This window comes from Miscanthus floridulus, chromosome 3 (genome assembly GCF_019320115.1).
Source record: "Miscanthus floridulus cultivar M001 chromosome 3, ASM1932011v1, whole genome shotgun sequence".
NCBI classification, from domain to species: Eukaryota; Viridiplantae; Streptophyta; class Magnoliopsida; order Poales; family Poaceae; genus Miscanthus; species Miscanthus floridulus.
This window is the reverse complement of record NC_089582.1, coordinates 24,592,839-24,608,993: the sequence shown is the minus strand read 5'-3', so window position 1 is coordinate 24,608,993 and position 16,155 is coordinate 24,592,839. Positions and strand designations below refer to the sequence as shown.

At 54.6% G+C, this 16,155-nt stretch overlaps 1 protein-coding gene across 1 annotated transcript; it reads left to right on the top strand.

The window, feature by feature from the left end:
- Positions 1-4,697: 4,697 nt before the first annotated feature.
- LOC136543341 (uncharacterized) lies at positions 4,698-5,210 on the top strand. Its single transcript, XM_066535817.1, has one exon. The coding sequence runs from the start codon at positions 4,698-4,700 to the stop codon at positions 5,208-5,210; it is 513 nt and encodes a 170-aa protein (XP_066391914.1).
- The last annotated feature ends 10,945 nt before the right edge of the window (positions 5,211-16,155 follow it).

The following is a 16,155-nucleotide window of genomic DNA, read 5'->3' as shown; positions in this document are numbered from 1 at the left end:
GCACGCGTAATCTATGTATGGCAGCGATGCTTACTTTCTATCTCTTCACGCTAAAAAAATCAAGAGGAACTCAAAAGTAGCAATTTTACTGGAAAATTTTGAACTCTAAATGTAGCTTATATTTTGGATAATAGAGGCAGTACACTAAGGCCTCGTTCGCTTCGCTGAAAAAACAAGCCGAAACACTGTTATGGTTGATTTGTTGTGAGAGGAAAACACTGTTCTGGCTGAAAAGATAAGCTGAAAAGTACGAATTATAAGACAAGCGAACAGGACTAAGAGCATGTTTGGTTTGACGTCCCAACCCGTCTAGATCGGCTCCACTCCGGACGACCTAGTCTGTTGGTTTTTGGCTGAACTAAAGATGGCAACGGGGAATTCCCCGTCGGGGATGCCTCCCCATCCCCGTCCCCGCGGGAAGATAAATTCCCCGTCCCCGTCCCCGCCAAAGCTAACAAGGAAGCTTTCTTCCCCATCCCCGTCCCCGCATGGGGGAAAATCCCCGTCGGGGATCCCCGCCCCGCGTTAATTTATCATCATCACCATTCACATAAGGCATTGATATGAAATTAGAGTACAACAAATATTACAATCCAGAAATAGCAATCAAGAAAATAGAAATAGCCAAATAGCAAGATATTGAGTAGGGAGTAGGGACGTGGAGGACAAATCCATGGACCACGGCGGTGGTGATAAGTCTTGATCTAAAGCTCCAGTACCTACTGTCGGGGACCTAATACCGGGGTACCCCAGGAGGTGGAACTAATAACCATCGAACGTTAAAAACTCCCATATGGACAAGGGAGCCACTGCGTTTCTTGCCCGAATGATAGGAGTTTGGTTCCGCCTCGCCCGACGCCCGTGGGCCAGCTCCGCCTCGCCCGAGGGATAAGGGCTAGACTCCGCCTCGCCCGACGCCTGTGGGCCAGCTCCGCCTCGCCCGAGGGCTAAGGGCTAGACTTCGCCTCGCCCGACGCCCGTGGGCTAGCTCCGCCTCGCCCGAGGGCTAAAGGCTAGACTCCGCCTCACCCGACGCCCGTGGGCCAGCTCCGCCTCGCCCGAGGGCTAAGGGCTAGACTCCGCCTCACCCGATCCCCAAGGGCTGGGCTCGGTCTCGCCCGACGCCCGTGGGCCAGCTCCGCCTCGCCCGAGGGCTAAGGGCTAGACTCCGCCTCGCCCGACCCCCGAGGGCTGGGCTCGGTCTCGCCCGACGGATAAAAGCTAGGCTCCACCTCGCCCGACGTCCGAGGACGGACCTCGCCTCGCCCGATGTCCAAAGACTGGTTCCGTCTCGCCTGACGACCTCTCCTCGCCCCCTCATGATGATAGGTACAGGGTAAGATAAGACGTTCGGGTCAACCGCGGCATCGAGGACCATACCCTGCGCCCCGGCAGGAAAAGTACTGCTAGGGAATGACGGGATATGTGCTTTAGCCTACTCTGGCATTGCAGAGTCCGAACAGTATTGTAGACGCCGCCTTCAGCCCTCAGACACGGAACCCGACGTAGACATACGACAACCACTACGGTCCAGGAAAGGACTTGCGCCTTCCACAATGGCGGATGTGCTGTCACCACGCTGTGGTCCCAAGGGAGCGGTGCCCGCTCCATGGCCCCTCAGGTTCACCAGATTGGAGCACTCGCTTCGACCTTCGAACGCCCTCTCCGATCAGAAGGCCTTGCCCGCATCGCTACTTCAAACTCCGACCCCGCGTCCCTCCGACGGGGACTCATAGGAATCAGAAGGCGTGCGGAGCAAGGCTGGGCAAGGCTCATAAGTCAAAACCACTATACCAGAGTCCATACCCTGTGCGGAGCAGTACTCTGTAGTCATCCTGACATTCTACAGTGGCATCAATAGTATTGTAGGCGCTTACCATTATCTGGTATCCACCAGAATGGACAACAAGGCTTGGTAGACGTGAACAACAAGGCTCGGTAGCATACGCACCCTTTCCCTCTCACTTGTAAAGCCGTCCCCTTCATCTATAAAAGGGGATGTGCTTCCTCCAACAAGGGGACCGACTTTTGATGGACAACACAACACACATCACACACAGTCAAGCTGCTACCAGGCTCTTGGCATCCTTTCGACCCTTCCATCAGAGACTTGGGACAAGTCCCTCTCTCGACCGTTTGTACCCCCTACTACGAACCATTTTCGGTGCTAATAACACGAGCAGCAACAGACTGGACGTAGGGACATTCAGCCCGAACCAGTATAAATCTTGTGTCCTTTAGCGCACCATCCGGGCCTAATGCGCATAAATATAAATTTACTTGCCGGTGCTTGTTCGAAACACCGACAGTTGGCGCGCCAGGTAGGGGACTTTGTGCGTTCCAAATCAGGCCTCAGATGGCCAACCACGCAATCAACTGGGTCCCAGGCACACACGTGCGTTTCATTGACCTAGATTTTATCGTCACACTGGGAGGAGAGCTGGCGCTGGCCCACATGGCCGTTCAGTCTCTCCCTTCCGTCAACTTTAGCCACCGGAGGCTTGAGGGCCAGCCTGGCGTCTCCCTTGGACCCCAGTCATCCAGGGAGGCCCTGCGCTGCATCACCCTCTCTCCAGAACGCCACGTGCAGAACGCCCCGACAGCGTTTCCGTTCGGTCTCCGCAACGCCGCGGCGACCACTGGCCACCTTCTGGCACTATGCATGGTTCAGCCGCCCACGGACAATGAGTTCATGGGGGCAATTGAACACAATACGGAGACTCTCCACAAGCTCCTCACGGAGGAGCCAGGATCGTCCTCTAGCTCTGACTCCAGCAGGGGGAGCCATCACCCTTCCCGGAAATGCTTCATGGCGCAAACCCCCGAGGGGCGCATCGAAAGCATCTTCGAGGAGGAGGCTACCCCAACAAGCAACCCTGACGGCAGGTACAGGGGGGGAGGTAGCGGCCCCATCTCGCTTAACGATGGAGCAACTGAGAGCCCGGAAGCTGGAGATCGATGAGGCCGGACAAGGGCTCGTGCGGGAGTACGCGGACATCAATCGCGAGATCGAACGCCATGAAAACAGTGGGCGTGTGCGCGCCATGGCCCGCACTTTACACCAGAGGATCCTCATCGACGACGGGACCCTCCCTCACTTTGCTCGGGCGAGCCAAAACATCGCCGCTGCGACAGCCTTGCTGCATAGCCTTCTAGAGGCCGCGACGTCCGAGGATCGCTGGGCCCACAGAGAAATTCGCACGTTGCTCGAGCGTGCGGTGGCGCAGCAGGCGAAAAGCTCATTGTCTCAGCGACGTGAGCCCGACGCCAGCCAGCACACGCCCTCGGTGCGCCCCGCCAAGGATGTGTCCGTTCACTAGACACCGCCAGGCGGCAGGTAGCACACCGCTGTCCCGGTACATCGTCTCGACCACAACCGCGACATGCGCAGCACCATCGACGCCCGCAGGCGCACCCATGGCGATGCAAGGGAAGGAGATCGCCGTGGCTATCATCCTCGACGCGACAAACGCTACGATAGCGGCGAGGACCAAAGCCCGAGCCCTGGCCTGCCAGGCCCTCAGGCCTTCAGCCGACACATCCTCAACGCTGCTTTCCCGCCAAGGTACCGACCGCCTACCAATATCCCTAAATATTCTAGGGAAACAAACCCCGGGCTTTGGCTCAAAGACTATCGGCTTGCCTGTCAAGCCGGTGGTGCGAGTGATGATGATTTCATTATTCGCAATCTCCCACTATTCTTGGCCAATTCGGCACGAGCGTGGTTGGAGCACCTACCATCCAACGCCATTCAAAGTTGGGCGGATCTGATGGAGATCTTTGTGGGGAACTTCCAGGGCACATACAAACGCCCTGGAAACCCATGGGACTTCAAGAACTATCGCCAGAAGGCCGATAAAACCCTCTGCGGGTACATCCGGCGCTTCTCCCGGTAGTGCAACGAGCTCCCTAACGTCACCGACGCCGACATGATAGGAGCCTTCCTATCCGGGATGACCTGCGAGTCTTTGGTTCACAAGCTAGGGTGTAGGGGCCCGCGAACCACCAAGGAACTCCTAGACATCGCCACCAGCCATGCCTTAGGAGAGGAGGCGGTCAGAGCCATCTTCGACCATTTCGATGGCAAGGCGAGGCGGGACAAGGGCGCCGATGAAGGCGCCTCGAACCGTCCCGTCAAAAGAAAGAATAAGAAGCAATGGCGCGACAACTCGCTCGTGGCCGCTGCTGACCGCAAGGGTAGCTAAAAGCCCGCGGAGGGCACTCCGAACCACTTTGAGAAAATGCTCGAGGGGCCATGCCCAAACCATGCTTTCCTGGTCAAGCATCTGTACAAGGTTTGTGGCCTCATGCGCAAATTCTTGTCCGGAAGCTCCAACAAAGGGGAACAGGGGAAGGATCTGCCCCCTGCTATGGACGACACCGAGGAGAAGGACGACGCCTTCCCAACTCCGAATGGCACCCTCATGATCTTCGGAGGATCAATGGCTTACGACTCCAAACGACGCTAGAAGATCACATGCCGCGAGGTCTATACGACTGAACCGGCCACGTCTGCTTTCCTCCGGTGGTCAAAATCCGCCATAACCTTCGACAGGACCGACCATTCGGATGCCATCCCACACCCGGGAAGGTACCTGCTTGGCGTCGACCCGATCGTCGGCCCAAAGCGACTCATGAAAGTACTGATGGACGGAGGCAGCAGCCTCAACATCATGTATGCCAAGACACTCGACGAGATGGGCGTCGACCGAACGAACCTCCGCCTCATCCGAGCACCTTTCCATGGAGTCGTGCCTGGCAAACAGGTCGTACCACTAGGACAGATCGATCGGCCCATCACTTTTGGGGATCAGTCCAATTACAGGACCGAGACCCTCACCTTCAACATGTTAGGGTTCCCCGGAATCTTCCACGCCATCCTAGGACGTCTATGCTACGCAAAGTTCATGGCCGTCCCCAACTATACATACCTCAAGCTGAAGATGTCAGGTCCCCATGGGGTCATCACCGTCGGCACCTCCTTCCGCCACGCTTACGAGTGCGAAGTCAAATGCTGTGGCCATGCCACAGCAGTCGTCGTCTCCAAAGAGCTTGCCACCCTCAGGGGGGAGGTCACCAAAGAAGCGCCCGACGCGAAGAAATCAATCGGGTCATTCAAATCGGCAGAGGGCTCCAAGGAGGTCCTCATGGATCCCAGTAGCTCTGAGGCTAAAAAGGTACGCATTGGTACCGTGCTCTCCTCCGAATAGGAAAGCGCGCTTGTCGACTTCCTCCGCGATAACAAAGACATCTTTGCGTGGAAACCCTCGGATATGCCAGACATCCCGAGGGAGGTCGCTGAGCATACCTTGAAAATCCACCCAGGTTCTAAGCTGGTGAAGCAACGCCTATGCCACTTCGACGAGGAAAAGCGCAGGGCCATCGGTGAAGAGATAGCAAAACTGTTGGCCGCTGGGTTCATCAGGGAAGTACACCACCCAGAGTGGTTAGCAAATCCTGTTCTTGTGTGAAAGAAGAGCAAGAAATGGAGGATGTGTGTCGACTACACGGGCCTCAACAAGGCATGCCCGAAGGACCCGTTTCCTTTGCCACGCATAGACCAAATAGTTGATTCTACCTCAGGGTGTGAAACCCTCTGCTTCCTTGACGCATACTCCGGCTACCACCAGATCGCGATGAAAGAGTCCGACCAGCTCGCGACGTCTTTTATCACCCCGTTTGGACCGTTCTGCTACATGTCAATGCCGTTCGGTCTGAAAAATGTTGGAGCCACTTTCTAGCGCTGTATGCTCAATTGCTTCGGGGACATCATCGGGCAGATCGTTGAGGTCTACGTCGATGACATCGTAGTTAAGTCCAAACGGGCTGACCACCTTGTCGTCGATCTTGAGCAAACCTTTGCGAAACTCCAAGTAAATTGCATCAAACTCAATCCCAAGAAATGTGTTTTGGGGGTCCTGAGGGGCATGCTGCTCGGCTTCATCGTCTTCGAGCGTGGCATCAAAGCCAACCCGGAGAAAATCTCAGCCATCACAAGGATGGGTCCGATCCAGAACATAAAGGGGGTTCAACGGGTCGTAGGGTGCCTCGCCGCCCTCAGCCGATTCATCTCACGCCTCGGCGAACAAGGACTCCCCCTTTATCGGCTCCTGAAGAAAGCCAACCGCTTCGAGTGGACAGCCGAGGCCTAGGAGGCGCTTGACACGGTCAAGCTGCTTCTAACAAAACCCCTGGTCCTAGTCCCTCCAAGCAATGGAGAATCCCTCTTGCTATACATAGCGGCCACCACGCAAGTGGTTAGCGCTGCCCTGGTAGTAGAACGGGAAGAAGAGGGGCACGCCCTCAAGGTCCAGCTCCCGGTATACTTCATCAGCGAGGTATTATCCGACTCCAAAACCCGCTACTCCCAAATCCAGAAGCTCCTATACGCCGTCCTCATCACCAAGAGAAAGCTACGCCATTACTTCGAGTCACACCCTATGACAGTAGTAAAGTCGTTCCCACTCGGTGAGGTCGTTCATAGCCAGGATGCAACAGGAAGAACCGCAAAATGGGCGCTCGAGCTGATGGATTGGGGCAGCGGGTATACCCCCCGAATGGCGATCAAGTACCAGGTGCTGGCTGACTTCATCGCAGAGTGGACCAAGGTCCAGATGCCACCGACGATCGTCGACCAAGAGTACTGGATGATGTATTTCGATGGGTCGCTGATGAAGAAGGGCGCTAGCGTGGGGCTGGTCTTCGTATCACCTCTCGGGGTCCGCATGAGGTATATGGTTTGGCTCCATTTTCCCTCATCAAATAATGTGGCCAAATACGAGGCACTCGTTAACGTCCTATGCATCGCCATCGAGCTGGGCATCCGACGCCTTGACATTCGGGGCGACTCCCAGCTAGTTGTTAACCAAGTCATGAAGGAGTCCAGCTACCATGACGCCAAGATGGCTGCATACTGCCAAGAAGTCCGATAGCTGGAGGACAAGTTTGATGGCCTCGAACTTAACCATGTCCCAAGGCGCCTCAATGAGGCGGCCCACGCACTCGCAAAGGTGGCGTCTGGTCGAGAGCCGATGCCAATGGGCATCTTCCCCAGCGACCAACACAAACCCTTGGTGCGCTACGAAGAGTTGGATTGGGCCGAGGGCGGCCCGTCTGATCCAGCCCTAAGGGCTAACCCGTCGACTGTTCCGTCCGACCATGAGGTCATGGAACTTGAGGAGGATCCGGCCACAGAACTTGATCCCCTGGATGACTGGAGAACGCCCTACCTTGACTACCTCCTCCACGACACACTACCAACGGACAGGACGGAAGCTCGACGACTCGCATGTCGTGCCAAATCCTTCATCCTTATAGAGGGCGAACTCTACCGATGGAGCCACACCGGGATCCTACAGCTGTGCATCCCCAATGAACAGGGAAGACTTCTACTGAGCGACATCCATGGTGGGGTCTGCGGTCACCATGCCGTGCTAAGGACCTTGGTTGGAAATGCATTCCGATAGGGCTTCTACTGGCCCACCGCAGTAGCCGACACCGAGCAAATTATATGCACCTGCGAAGGGTGTCAGTACTATGCTTGGGAGATTCACCTCCTGGCCCAGGCGCTCCAGATGATCCCCATCATGTGGCCCTTCATGGTCTGGGGGTTCGACCTGGTTGGGCCACTCAAAAAGGCGCCTGAGGGCTTCACCCACCTACTTGTCACCATAGACAAGTTTACGAAATGGATCGAAGCTCGACCGATCTCCATGATCCAATTCGAGCAAGCTGTGCTATTGTTCCTCGACATCATCCACCGCTATGGAGTACCAAACTCCATCATCACAGACAACGGCACGTAGTTCACCGGTAGGAAATTCATTCGATTATGCGATGAACAACACATCCGAATCGATTGGGCGGCCGTCGCGCACCCCCGGACGAATGGGCAGGTTGAGCGTGCAAACTACATGCTTCTGCAGGGCCTCAAACCTAGGATCTTCAACCGGTTGAACAAGTTCGGCGCGCGCTGGGTCACCGAGCTCTCGGCGGTGCTCTAGAGCCTAAGGACAACTCCCAGCCGGGCCATCGGCTACACACCTTTCTTCATGGTCTATGGTTCCGAGGCTGTTCTCTGAATGAACCTTGACTATGGGGCACCAAGAATTAGAGCATACGACAAACATGGGCTGAGGCATCCCACCAAGACACCATAGACCAGCTAGACGAAGCCCGTGACATCGCCCTCCTCCGTTTGGCCAAGTACCAGCAGGCGTTGCGATGGTACCACAATCGACGGGTGCGGGACCGAGCCTTCAACATCGGGGACCTTGTCCTCTGCCTCATGCAGAGCAACAAGGACCGCCACAAGCTCTCGCCGCCCTGGGAAGGGCCATACGTCATCGCGGAAGTATTCCACCCAGGCGCCTACAAGTTGAAAACCATCAATGGCGAGGTCTTCACCAACGCCTGGAACATTGATCAGCTACAACATTTTTACCCTTAAATAAACACATGTTTTTTCTTATCAGTTTTTGTCTTTATAAATCCCCAATCTTTAGTGACATCCGACCCCTGCAAATCGTGAGGGGCTGGACCTCACTCGGGGGCTGATACAAATAATATAAGTATGTTTATCTTACAAACACTTCCTGTGTTATCTTTGCAAACTTTCTCTAAGTTTTTCGTTCTTCTCATAACAAGTCCTAAAGACTAAGATTTTGGGAACAAATTCTGAGTACAATGGGTAGGACTGCGGGAGACCCACGCCCCAGCGGCTACAACCTCTTTGCTCACCAGCATAGTTAGAACTAATTCATCAGCACTCCTAGTTTTTTGCAACTTGAGTCATGGGAAGGCGTCGAAACCTCTTCTACAAAAAGAGGAAGCCGGAAAGCTGTTTGCCATAACAAAAGATGGAAAATTTGTTCATTTTTGCACAAATTCACCACTTACAAAGTAATTTCATCACGCAAAGGGCTAATGTACTCCTAAAATTTAAAGGACTATTCACTCGGGGGCTCCCCCATGAACTTATTCAATTACAGTCTCTGCTTAGCTTTACTACAAGTGCTACTATGATCACCGCACCACGCTCTCCATCGGCAATGTCCAGGCATGTACACGGCCACCTGAGCCCAGCGAATGGCTCAGGGCATCTACCGGGAGGCGGGTTAAGAAGTAGTGGAATGCCACATGAGGGCTCTACCAACCCCGTCAGTGAATGATGGATCCGGATTCCACACGAACATACCCATTAGCGAGTTCATTGAGTGCGACACTCGAGCCATCGAGGCAAGTGTCGTCAACTCAGCCCCTCCGGTCGTGGAAACTGAGGACGGGGTAGCACGCGAAAACACGGCCGACCCCTAACAGACCCTAAAGGGCTCGGGGCCTCAAGCCGCTCGATCCAAGATTAAGAGACCGAAGTTCAAAGGCTGACCAGCGAAGGGTCCGGGGCCGCCTCACGTCAAACAAGAGCCAGGGGAGAAAACACAGATGAGCCTCAACGACCTTTGCCTGACCCGCATTAAGGCGAATAGGGTCATCTCAACCTTCTTATTCAATCCAGCCTCTAGCCAAGCCTATAGAAACCCCATTGAGGGGGAATCTGTTGGAAGGCGGGCCAATGAGTAACGGAACACCACTTGAGGGCTTCGCTGACCCAGCCGTGAAGCAAACAGGATCGGATTCCGTCCGAACATCCCCGTTAGCGAGCTCATAAAGCACGTCACTTGAGCCATCAAGGCAAGAGACGTCACCTTAACCCCTCCGGTTGCGAAAAACCATTGATGGGACGACGATCATGAACGAACCAGCCCTTAACTGAATCCCCACCGTGCACGGGGGCTCAGGGAAGGCCGGACCAGCGATAAGACCGAACGCACGGTCACGTAGCGATCATCAAAGTCCTAGGTAAGGGGTACAAGTAAATACAAACGTAAGTTCGCCTCCCTCACTCTGGTCTCCAGTAACATCCGGCCCCAACAACCGCAAGGGGTCAGATCTCACTCGGGGGCTGATAAAGGTATGGGTACCTCCTTTCTTTTTTTGAAAAAAACATTACATTAGACCTCCTCCTCGCGTCAAGACCGGCGGCAAGGTTTGGGGGAATAGACTGGTAAGACCGCAAAAAGCCCACGCCCAAATAGCTACGGTAATTTTGCTCATGAGTATAATCAAAATTTCCCCTAAAAAACCTCGGGCCCTACGGTCTTAACAAACGGAAGGGTCGATTGTCTAAATCTTTTTCATCGCAAAAAGAGAAGAAGGTAAGATCAAACAAATGAAACGAAAATTACGAAACCGTTTCCAGGGCACAAAAGTACTGACACTTGTTCACATATTACAAATAAGTCTTTATTAAACTAACTACTTCCGTGAAGGGAGAACCTCTTCTTTCAGCCTGTTCGCCAGGTTCCGCGTGAGGGGAGCCACTGCCTTTTCCATCTCATCCAGCTCATCGTCATCATAGACAAGCACGAAGCCATGGCTCATTACCTCCAGGTTAATCTCCCGATCATAATGAGAACAGCCGAGAGCAAAGGCTTGGGTGATCCCAGCGTGAAAGGCGTCCTCCTCAAGTTGGCCCACCCACGCCGTGATACTCGCGGCACGAGCCACGAGCGAGCTGGTTTCCACCGGTTGCGCCACCCTCAGGGCATCGATGATCACCCCGACAACGACATGCAGAAGGTCATGCTCGTCGCTCTTGGTCCGAAGGATCCCTCACACTTCGGTAAGCTCTTTCTCTAGCCTAGCAGCAACGCTCTCAACATCCAACCTTCGGTTCACCGCGACTCCAAGATCCACCCGGAGGGAGTTGGCCACCCCACGTGCCTCGTCGCGCTCCCGGATGGCCCGATCGCGATCCTCATGGGCTGCACTACGCTCTGAGCGAAGTCTTTCCTTGGTTTGGCGTAGCTTGTCTCGCTCCTCGTGCAACCAGGTGATCGTCTCGGCGTCCTGGTCCACCCTCTGCTGCAATGCCATGGACCTCTCCTCAGCCTTTAGCTTGAGGTCTCGCTCTGTCTCTAGCTCCGCCAAGAGCTCACCGGCCCTCTCACTATCCGTGGCGTCCTTCTATAGCAGCTCATCCCGCTCCTTTCGAAGCCTAGCGGCATCCTCCTCGTCCAGCTTCACCCTCGCCGATAGGTCCTCAAACATCCCATGAGCCTCCTCCGTGTCCCGACACGCCTTGGCCTCCTGCTGCTGGGCGACAGCGAATTGCGCACCCACATCTCCTCATAGCCTAGCCTCCTCGGAAAGGCGGCCCCATTCCGCCTTTGCTCATGAAGGAACCAGGACTTGTCCCGGCTACGAGCAACAATATTCTAAAAAAGGTCCAGAATTAGAAGACACGAAAACACAGAAATGTGTGAAGAAAGAAGAAAATAAGCGAGAAGATCAAGCAGATACCCGGCTAGAAGGAACGAGGATTTCACGCAAGGCACCACTGGCCTCCCTCAGGGCACCCATCACCACCGAGAGCCCGACATCAAGATTCTCCCGCTCCAAGCTCTCGGCAGCATTGTCAAGCGAAAAAAGAACCGACGCTGGGTCCTAAACGGCCATCCACTGGACCGGCAGCTTGCCCCATGTGGGGGAGCGGCTGCCTCCCGACAACAGGGCCAAAGGTGGCTCCCTTCCGGTCCTCCCCACCACCATCACGACGCCCAAAGACCCTCCGGCCATGTCCTCCTTCATCAGGCCCACCTCGGGCACCGCGGCCTGGGCCGTCGGTGGCGCGGAATGCGCTGCTCCCTCGGGTGCCGCCAGGGCAACATCCGGCCCTGCCGGGCTTACTGTAGATGTGGGCACCACTGCCTGGGTCTTCGGTGGCACGGACTGTGCTGCTCCCATGGATGCCATCATGACTGCATCCGGATGCGCCTGGCTCGTCGGGGTTGGGGACCGCCTGTCTGTGTCCCCCTCCGTCCTGCCCACATCGAACACCGTCGTTCGTGCCACCAGAGGCACGGACTGCACCGGCCCCTCGGATGCCACCATGTCTACGTCCGGGGGTTCCTGGCTAGGTGTGGTCACGACCACATCCACCAGCAATACCGGACTCTCGGTTGGCGGGATCGCGTCCACCATGGAAGATGCCGCTTGTCCGGCAACCACCAAGGGCATGGACGCCGTCGGACTGGCCAATGAGGCCGCAGCGATAGCATCACTCCTGCTCGAAACAGGGGCGACGCTAGGCAGTGTGATTTGCCCTGCCTGGAGGGCGAGGCTCTTCCTAGGCGCCAGCCCCAAAGGGTGGCCCCATCGCAAGAATCTGCAAAAGGGAAAAAGGGCATAAGGTCGGAACAGAAAAATAAAGGAAAAAAATGAGGGGAATCGGTGACATACTCTGACGCTTTCGGGCGGTGGGTATGTTTCGGGGACGAACCCCTGGACCCCTACTCCAACTCATGCGGGCAGGACCATTTCGAGCCTGCCCCCTGCTCTGAGGCAAGGGGGCTCATCTCCCTTGTCTCTGGGGGTGCGGCGCCAGAGCCGCTCCCCTCCATCGGCTCATGGGGCACGACACCAGAGCCGCCCCCCTCCATCAGCTCATGGGGCGCAGCGTCGGAGCCGCCCCCCTCCACCAGTACCTCGGGGACGGCCTTGGATCTATCCCCTCCCATCCACCGATCCTTCACCGACACCCTGAGGGTGACGGTGGATCCTCTAGCTCCTGCTAGACCCAGAGGCAGGCCCGGCTCCACCGTCCCCATGGACTCACTTCCCCCACGTGGAACAAGAAGGGTCCCTGTGTGGGCAACGAGTCCTCATCCTCTAGGTCACCCCAACTCAAGCCGGCTGCTTCCATATTGCCTTCTTCTTCATCAGACTCATCGTCATCATCATCGTCTTCACTGCTAGTCTCCTCTCCTCGATCGTGAGCTTACTGCTTCCGTATCACCTTCTTCTTCGCGAGCTCCCTCGTCTTCTTGTCCCAACCGGCCTTAGCGCGGTTTGCTACCACCCGGGTTGGGTCCTTCAGCAGCGGAGCCGGGCTGTCCTTAAAGAACAGTCCCCCCAGCTGATCCCGCTATCCCAAGGTTAGCATCAGGGGGTCAAAAATTCAAGCAAAAAGAGGAGCAAGGGGAAAGAAAACTTACAAATTCAACAAAACCCAGTTCTGGCCGCATTGGGGGATGTCCCGGTACCGAGTACACAAAGTCGAGGATGGCACCAACAGAGTCCTTCGTAGGCTCCATCGCCTCCTTAATGCGTTGCGCCACTTCGGAGGGAGGGAGCGCCTCATCGACAAGCGCCGTCCCTTCAAACGACGCTTCGGGTACCATCTGATACAGGGGAAGCGTGCGCGCCATCAGCGGCGCAACCCTCCTCGTGTGGTAGGCGCCGATGATCCCCAACCCCTTCACACCCCTCTCCTTCAGAGTTTGGATGGCCATGAGAAGGTCGTTGAGTTACTTCTTTTCCTTGCCCCAGACACCCCACCCCCATGACCCTGGGGCCTCCAAGATGTAGCGCCTAGTGAAGGCTGGCAAGGGGGCGGCGGTGTCATTCTTGACATAGAACCATTGCGAATGCCACCCCTTGTTGGAGGTGGACAGACGCATTAGCGGGTACACCCCCGCTCGGTTGTTGCGGAGGTGGATACTGGCGCACCCCATCGGCGTGTGCAGATCTTGCTTCCCAACTCGCCTCTTCACGAGATTGACGGCGAAGAGATACCACCATAGGTCAAAGTGGGGACTGATCCCCAAGAACCCCTCGCACAAGACGACGAACGCCGCAATGTGCTGGATCCCGTTGGGGGTAAGGTGCTGCAGCTCTACCTGATAGTAGTCCAGCAGTCCCTGGAAAAACTGATGGGCAGGCATGGTGAATCCCCGCTCATGGAAGTGGGTGAAAGACACGACGTACCCTTCGGGCGGCTGCGGCTCGTCCTCTTCACCGGGCAGCCGCCACTCCTCGGTGGCGGTCAACGGGCGAATGAGGCCTCGATGGACAAGGCCCTCTAAGCACTAAGGGGAGTTGTTGGATTTGTACCTTGGGTTCATTGCGACGGCAGGAGCATGTCGATGTTTTACCACCGATAGCCTGCCACGGGGGTACCCGAGGCAGTATGTTCGGGCTTCAGCGTATGCAGAACTCGACTGTTAACGCAAAAGACAGTCGATTTATCCTAGTTCAGGCCCTCGATCGTGGATCGAGTAATAACCCTACGTCCAGTCGGCGTTAGCCTTTGCGTTGGATTGATTATGAAGCGTTGTGTTGTACAATTGTTGTTCTGTTCTCTGTCCTTCTCTTCCCCAGGAGCCCTACCCTCCTTTATATAGTCAGGAGGCCAGAGTCCTAGTCGGTTTACAATGAGAGTTCCTAGTAGGATTACTGAATAGTACTACTACTAAGATTACATGGGAAGAATCCTAGTTGGACTAGATCTTCTCTCTCCCTTGCGGGGTATCCTGTGGGTCCCGCATCGACAAGCCCCCGAGCACTTCATGGTTGAGCTCTGAAAGTCTCGTTTTGCTCCTTCAAGTCTTATTGAGTAGGAACAAATGTCATCCGAGTGCTTTCTGGAGTGAAACCTTGTAGCGCTTCTTGGGACCTTCGAGTGGTGAGTGCTTTTTGAAGAAAAAGTACATCCATCTGGTTGTAGCCCCCGAGCCTCTTGCTATTTGGAACAAGGAGCTAGAGGATCTTGTCTTGAAGTTGCTCTGTTTGTTCGTTGAAGTTTTATCAAAAAGAACTCGAATATGGCTCGTTCTGGGTTCTTTTTGTCGTAATGTCTTGAAGTGGTCTACGTTGAGGAAGTCTTTTGGTGACGTGCGCTTTTTCGAAGAAAAAGGGCACTCACTGAGTGTAGCCCCCGAGCCTCTTGCTATTTGGAACAAAAAGTTGGAGGGTCTTGAATCTTTATGTTGTTTGAAAATTTGTGTTCTGAAGTAGTCCCCGAGACTTGGATTATGTCATCATCTGAGTAGTTTTGTGGCATCTTTCCGAAGCAGCCCTTTAGTCTTGGATTAAACCACCATCCGAGTAGTTTCGCAGCATGCAGCCTCCAAGCGTATATCCGTGTTGTTTTGTTCAGGAAGAACTTGGATGCGAGGTCTTGGCGTATTCTTTGATAGTCTGCTGTTGTTAGATGTAGTTGTATGGTGGTGGTTGAGTGTAAATGCCTTTTGTTCACAGGTTGTACTGTGTTGGTATATTCTTCCGAATATGCTCGTCTTCGAGTACTGTTCCCTCTCGCCTGAGTCTTCCATTATTGAGTCCTGTCTTTTCACTGTGTCCTTTGTTAGGCTTATTTCGTTGGTACTCCTAGTCCATGTGCGCCGCTCCTTTGATCTATAAATACTATCTCGGAGTGCTTGTTTTCATCCATTGGACATTCTGTTGAAACCTTCGTGGTCATGAACATGGTAGTTTGTGAAGCAGAGCAGCCCCCAGGCATATTTTGTAGTTCCTGTGTGTCTTGTTGTAGCTAGAGGAAGTCTTGTGATAGGGATTAGAGGTAGGCTAATCCCGCGACAGCATTGTACCAAGATGTACATGGCGGTAGTTGGAGGAAGTCTTGTGATGTGGGCTTCGTTCCTTCATCTGGCAGTTCTGGGTTGATCTTCGTCGCCTGTCCTAAGACTATCCGGTGTAGATCAACACCATATCCAACATCACATCGGTCTTGGGTAGACAGATGCCCGCCGGCCTTCTCTGCTCCATGTTGTCCTGCCATGCTGCTGATTTCTGCCTTGGATGCACTGCGTTCGTCCTTTGAAGAAAACAGTGTAGCTGATGGCGGTTTGTCCTTCCGAGTAGCAATTTGGGACACGTAGTCGTTCCAGAGCCTAGCCATGTCCGTGTTCCTCTTTGCTACTTTGCTTTTCATGGTACCGAGTTTGTTGGGTCTTGTAAGATTTGTAATCTTCTATTTTTGAAGTCGCTTGTAATGGAACGAATCTTGTCTTCTGAGTTGTCCTTTACTTCTCTGCTGTGATCCCTGTCGTTCATGAGATTACCGAGTTCTTTCTTAAATAACTGGGTTCTTTTGTTCCTTGTGAGGTAGCCCTTTGTTTCTTCTTGGTTGACGGGTTGTTCTTGTAGTGATATGATAACCCTGCCGTGGTGCTGGACGGATAAGTCTAAAATCTGCCCATTGGATTGTACCGTTGTGTGGATTTGTGCCCTCCGTCGTTTTAGCTGCGTCGGTAAATGGACCGTTGCATTCTCACATGGTGTTTTAACGGGCCT

Bases quoted from the DNA above. Each gene is read 5' to 3' on its own strand.
- LOC136543341 (XM_066535817.1), top strand. From the start codon at position 4,698: ATGGGCGTCGACCGAACGAACCTCCGCCTCATCCGAGCACCTTTCCAT.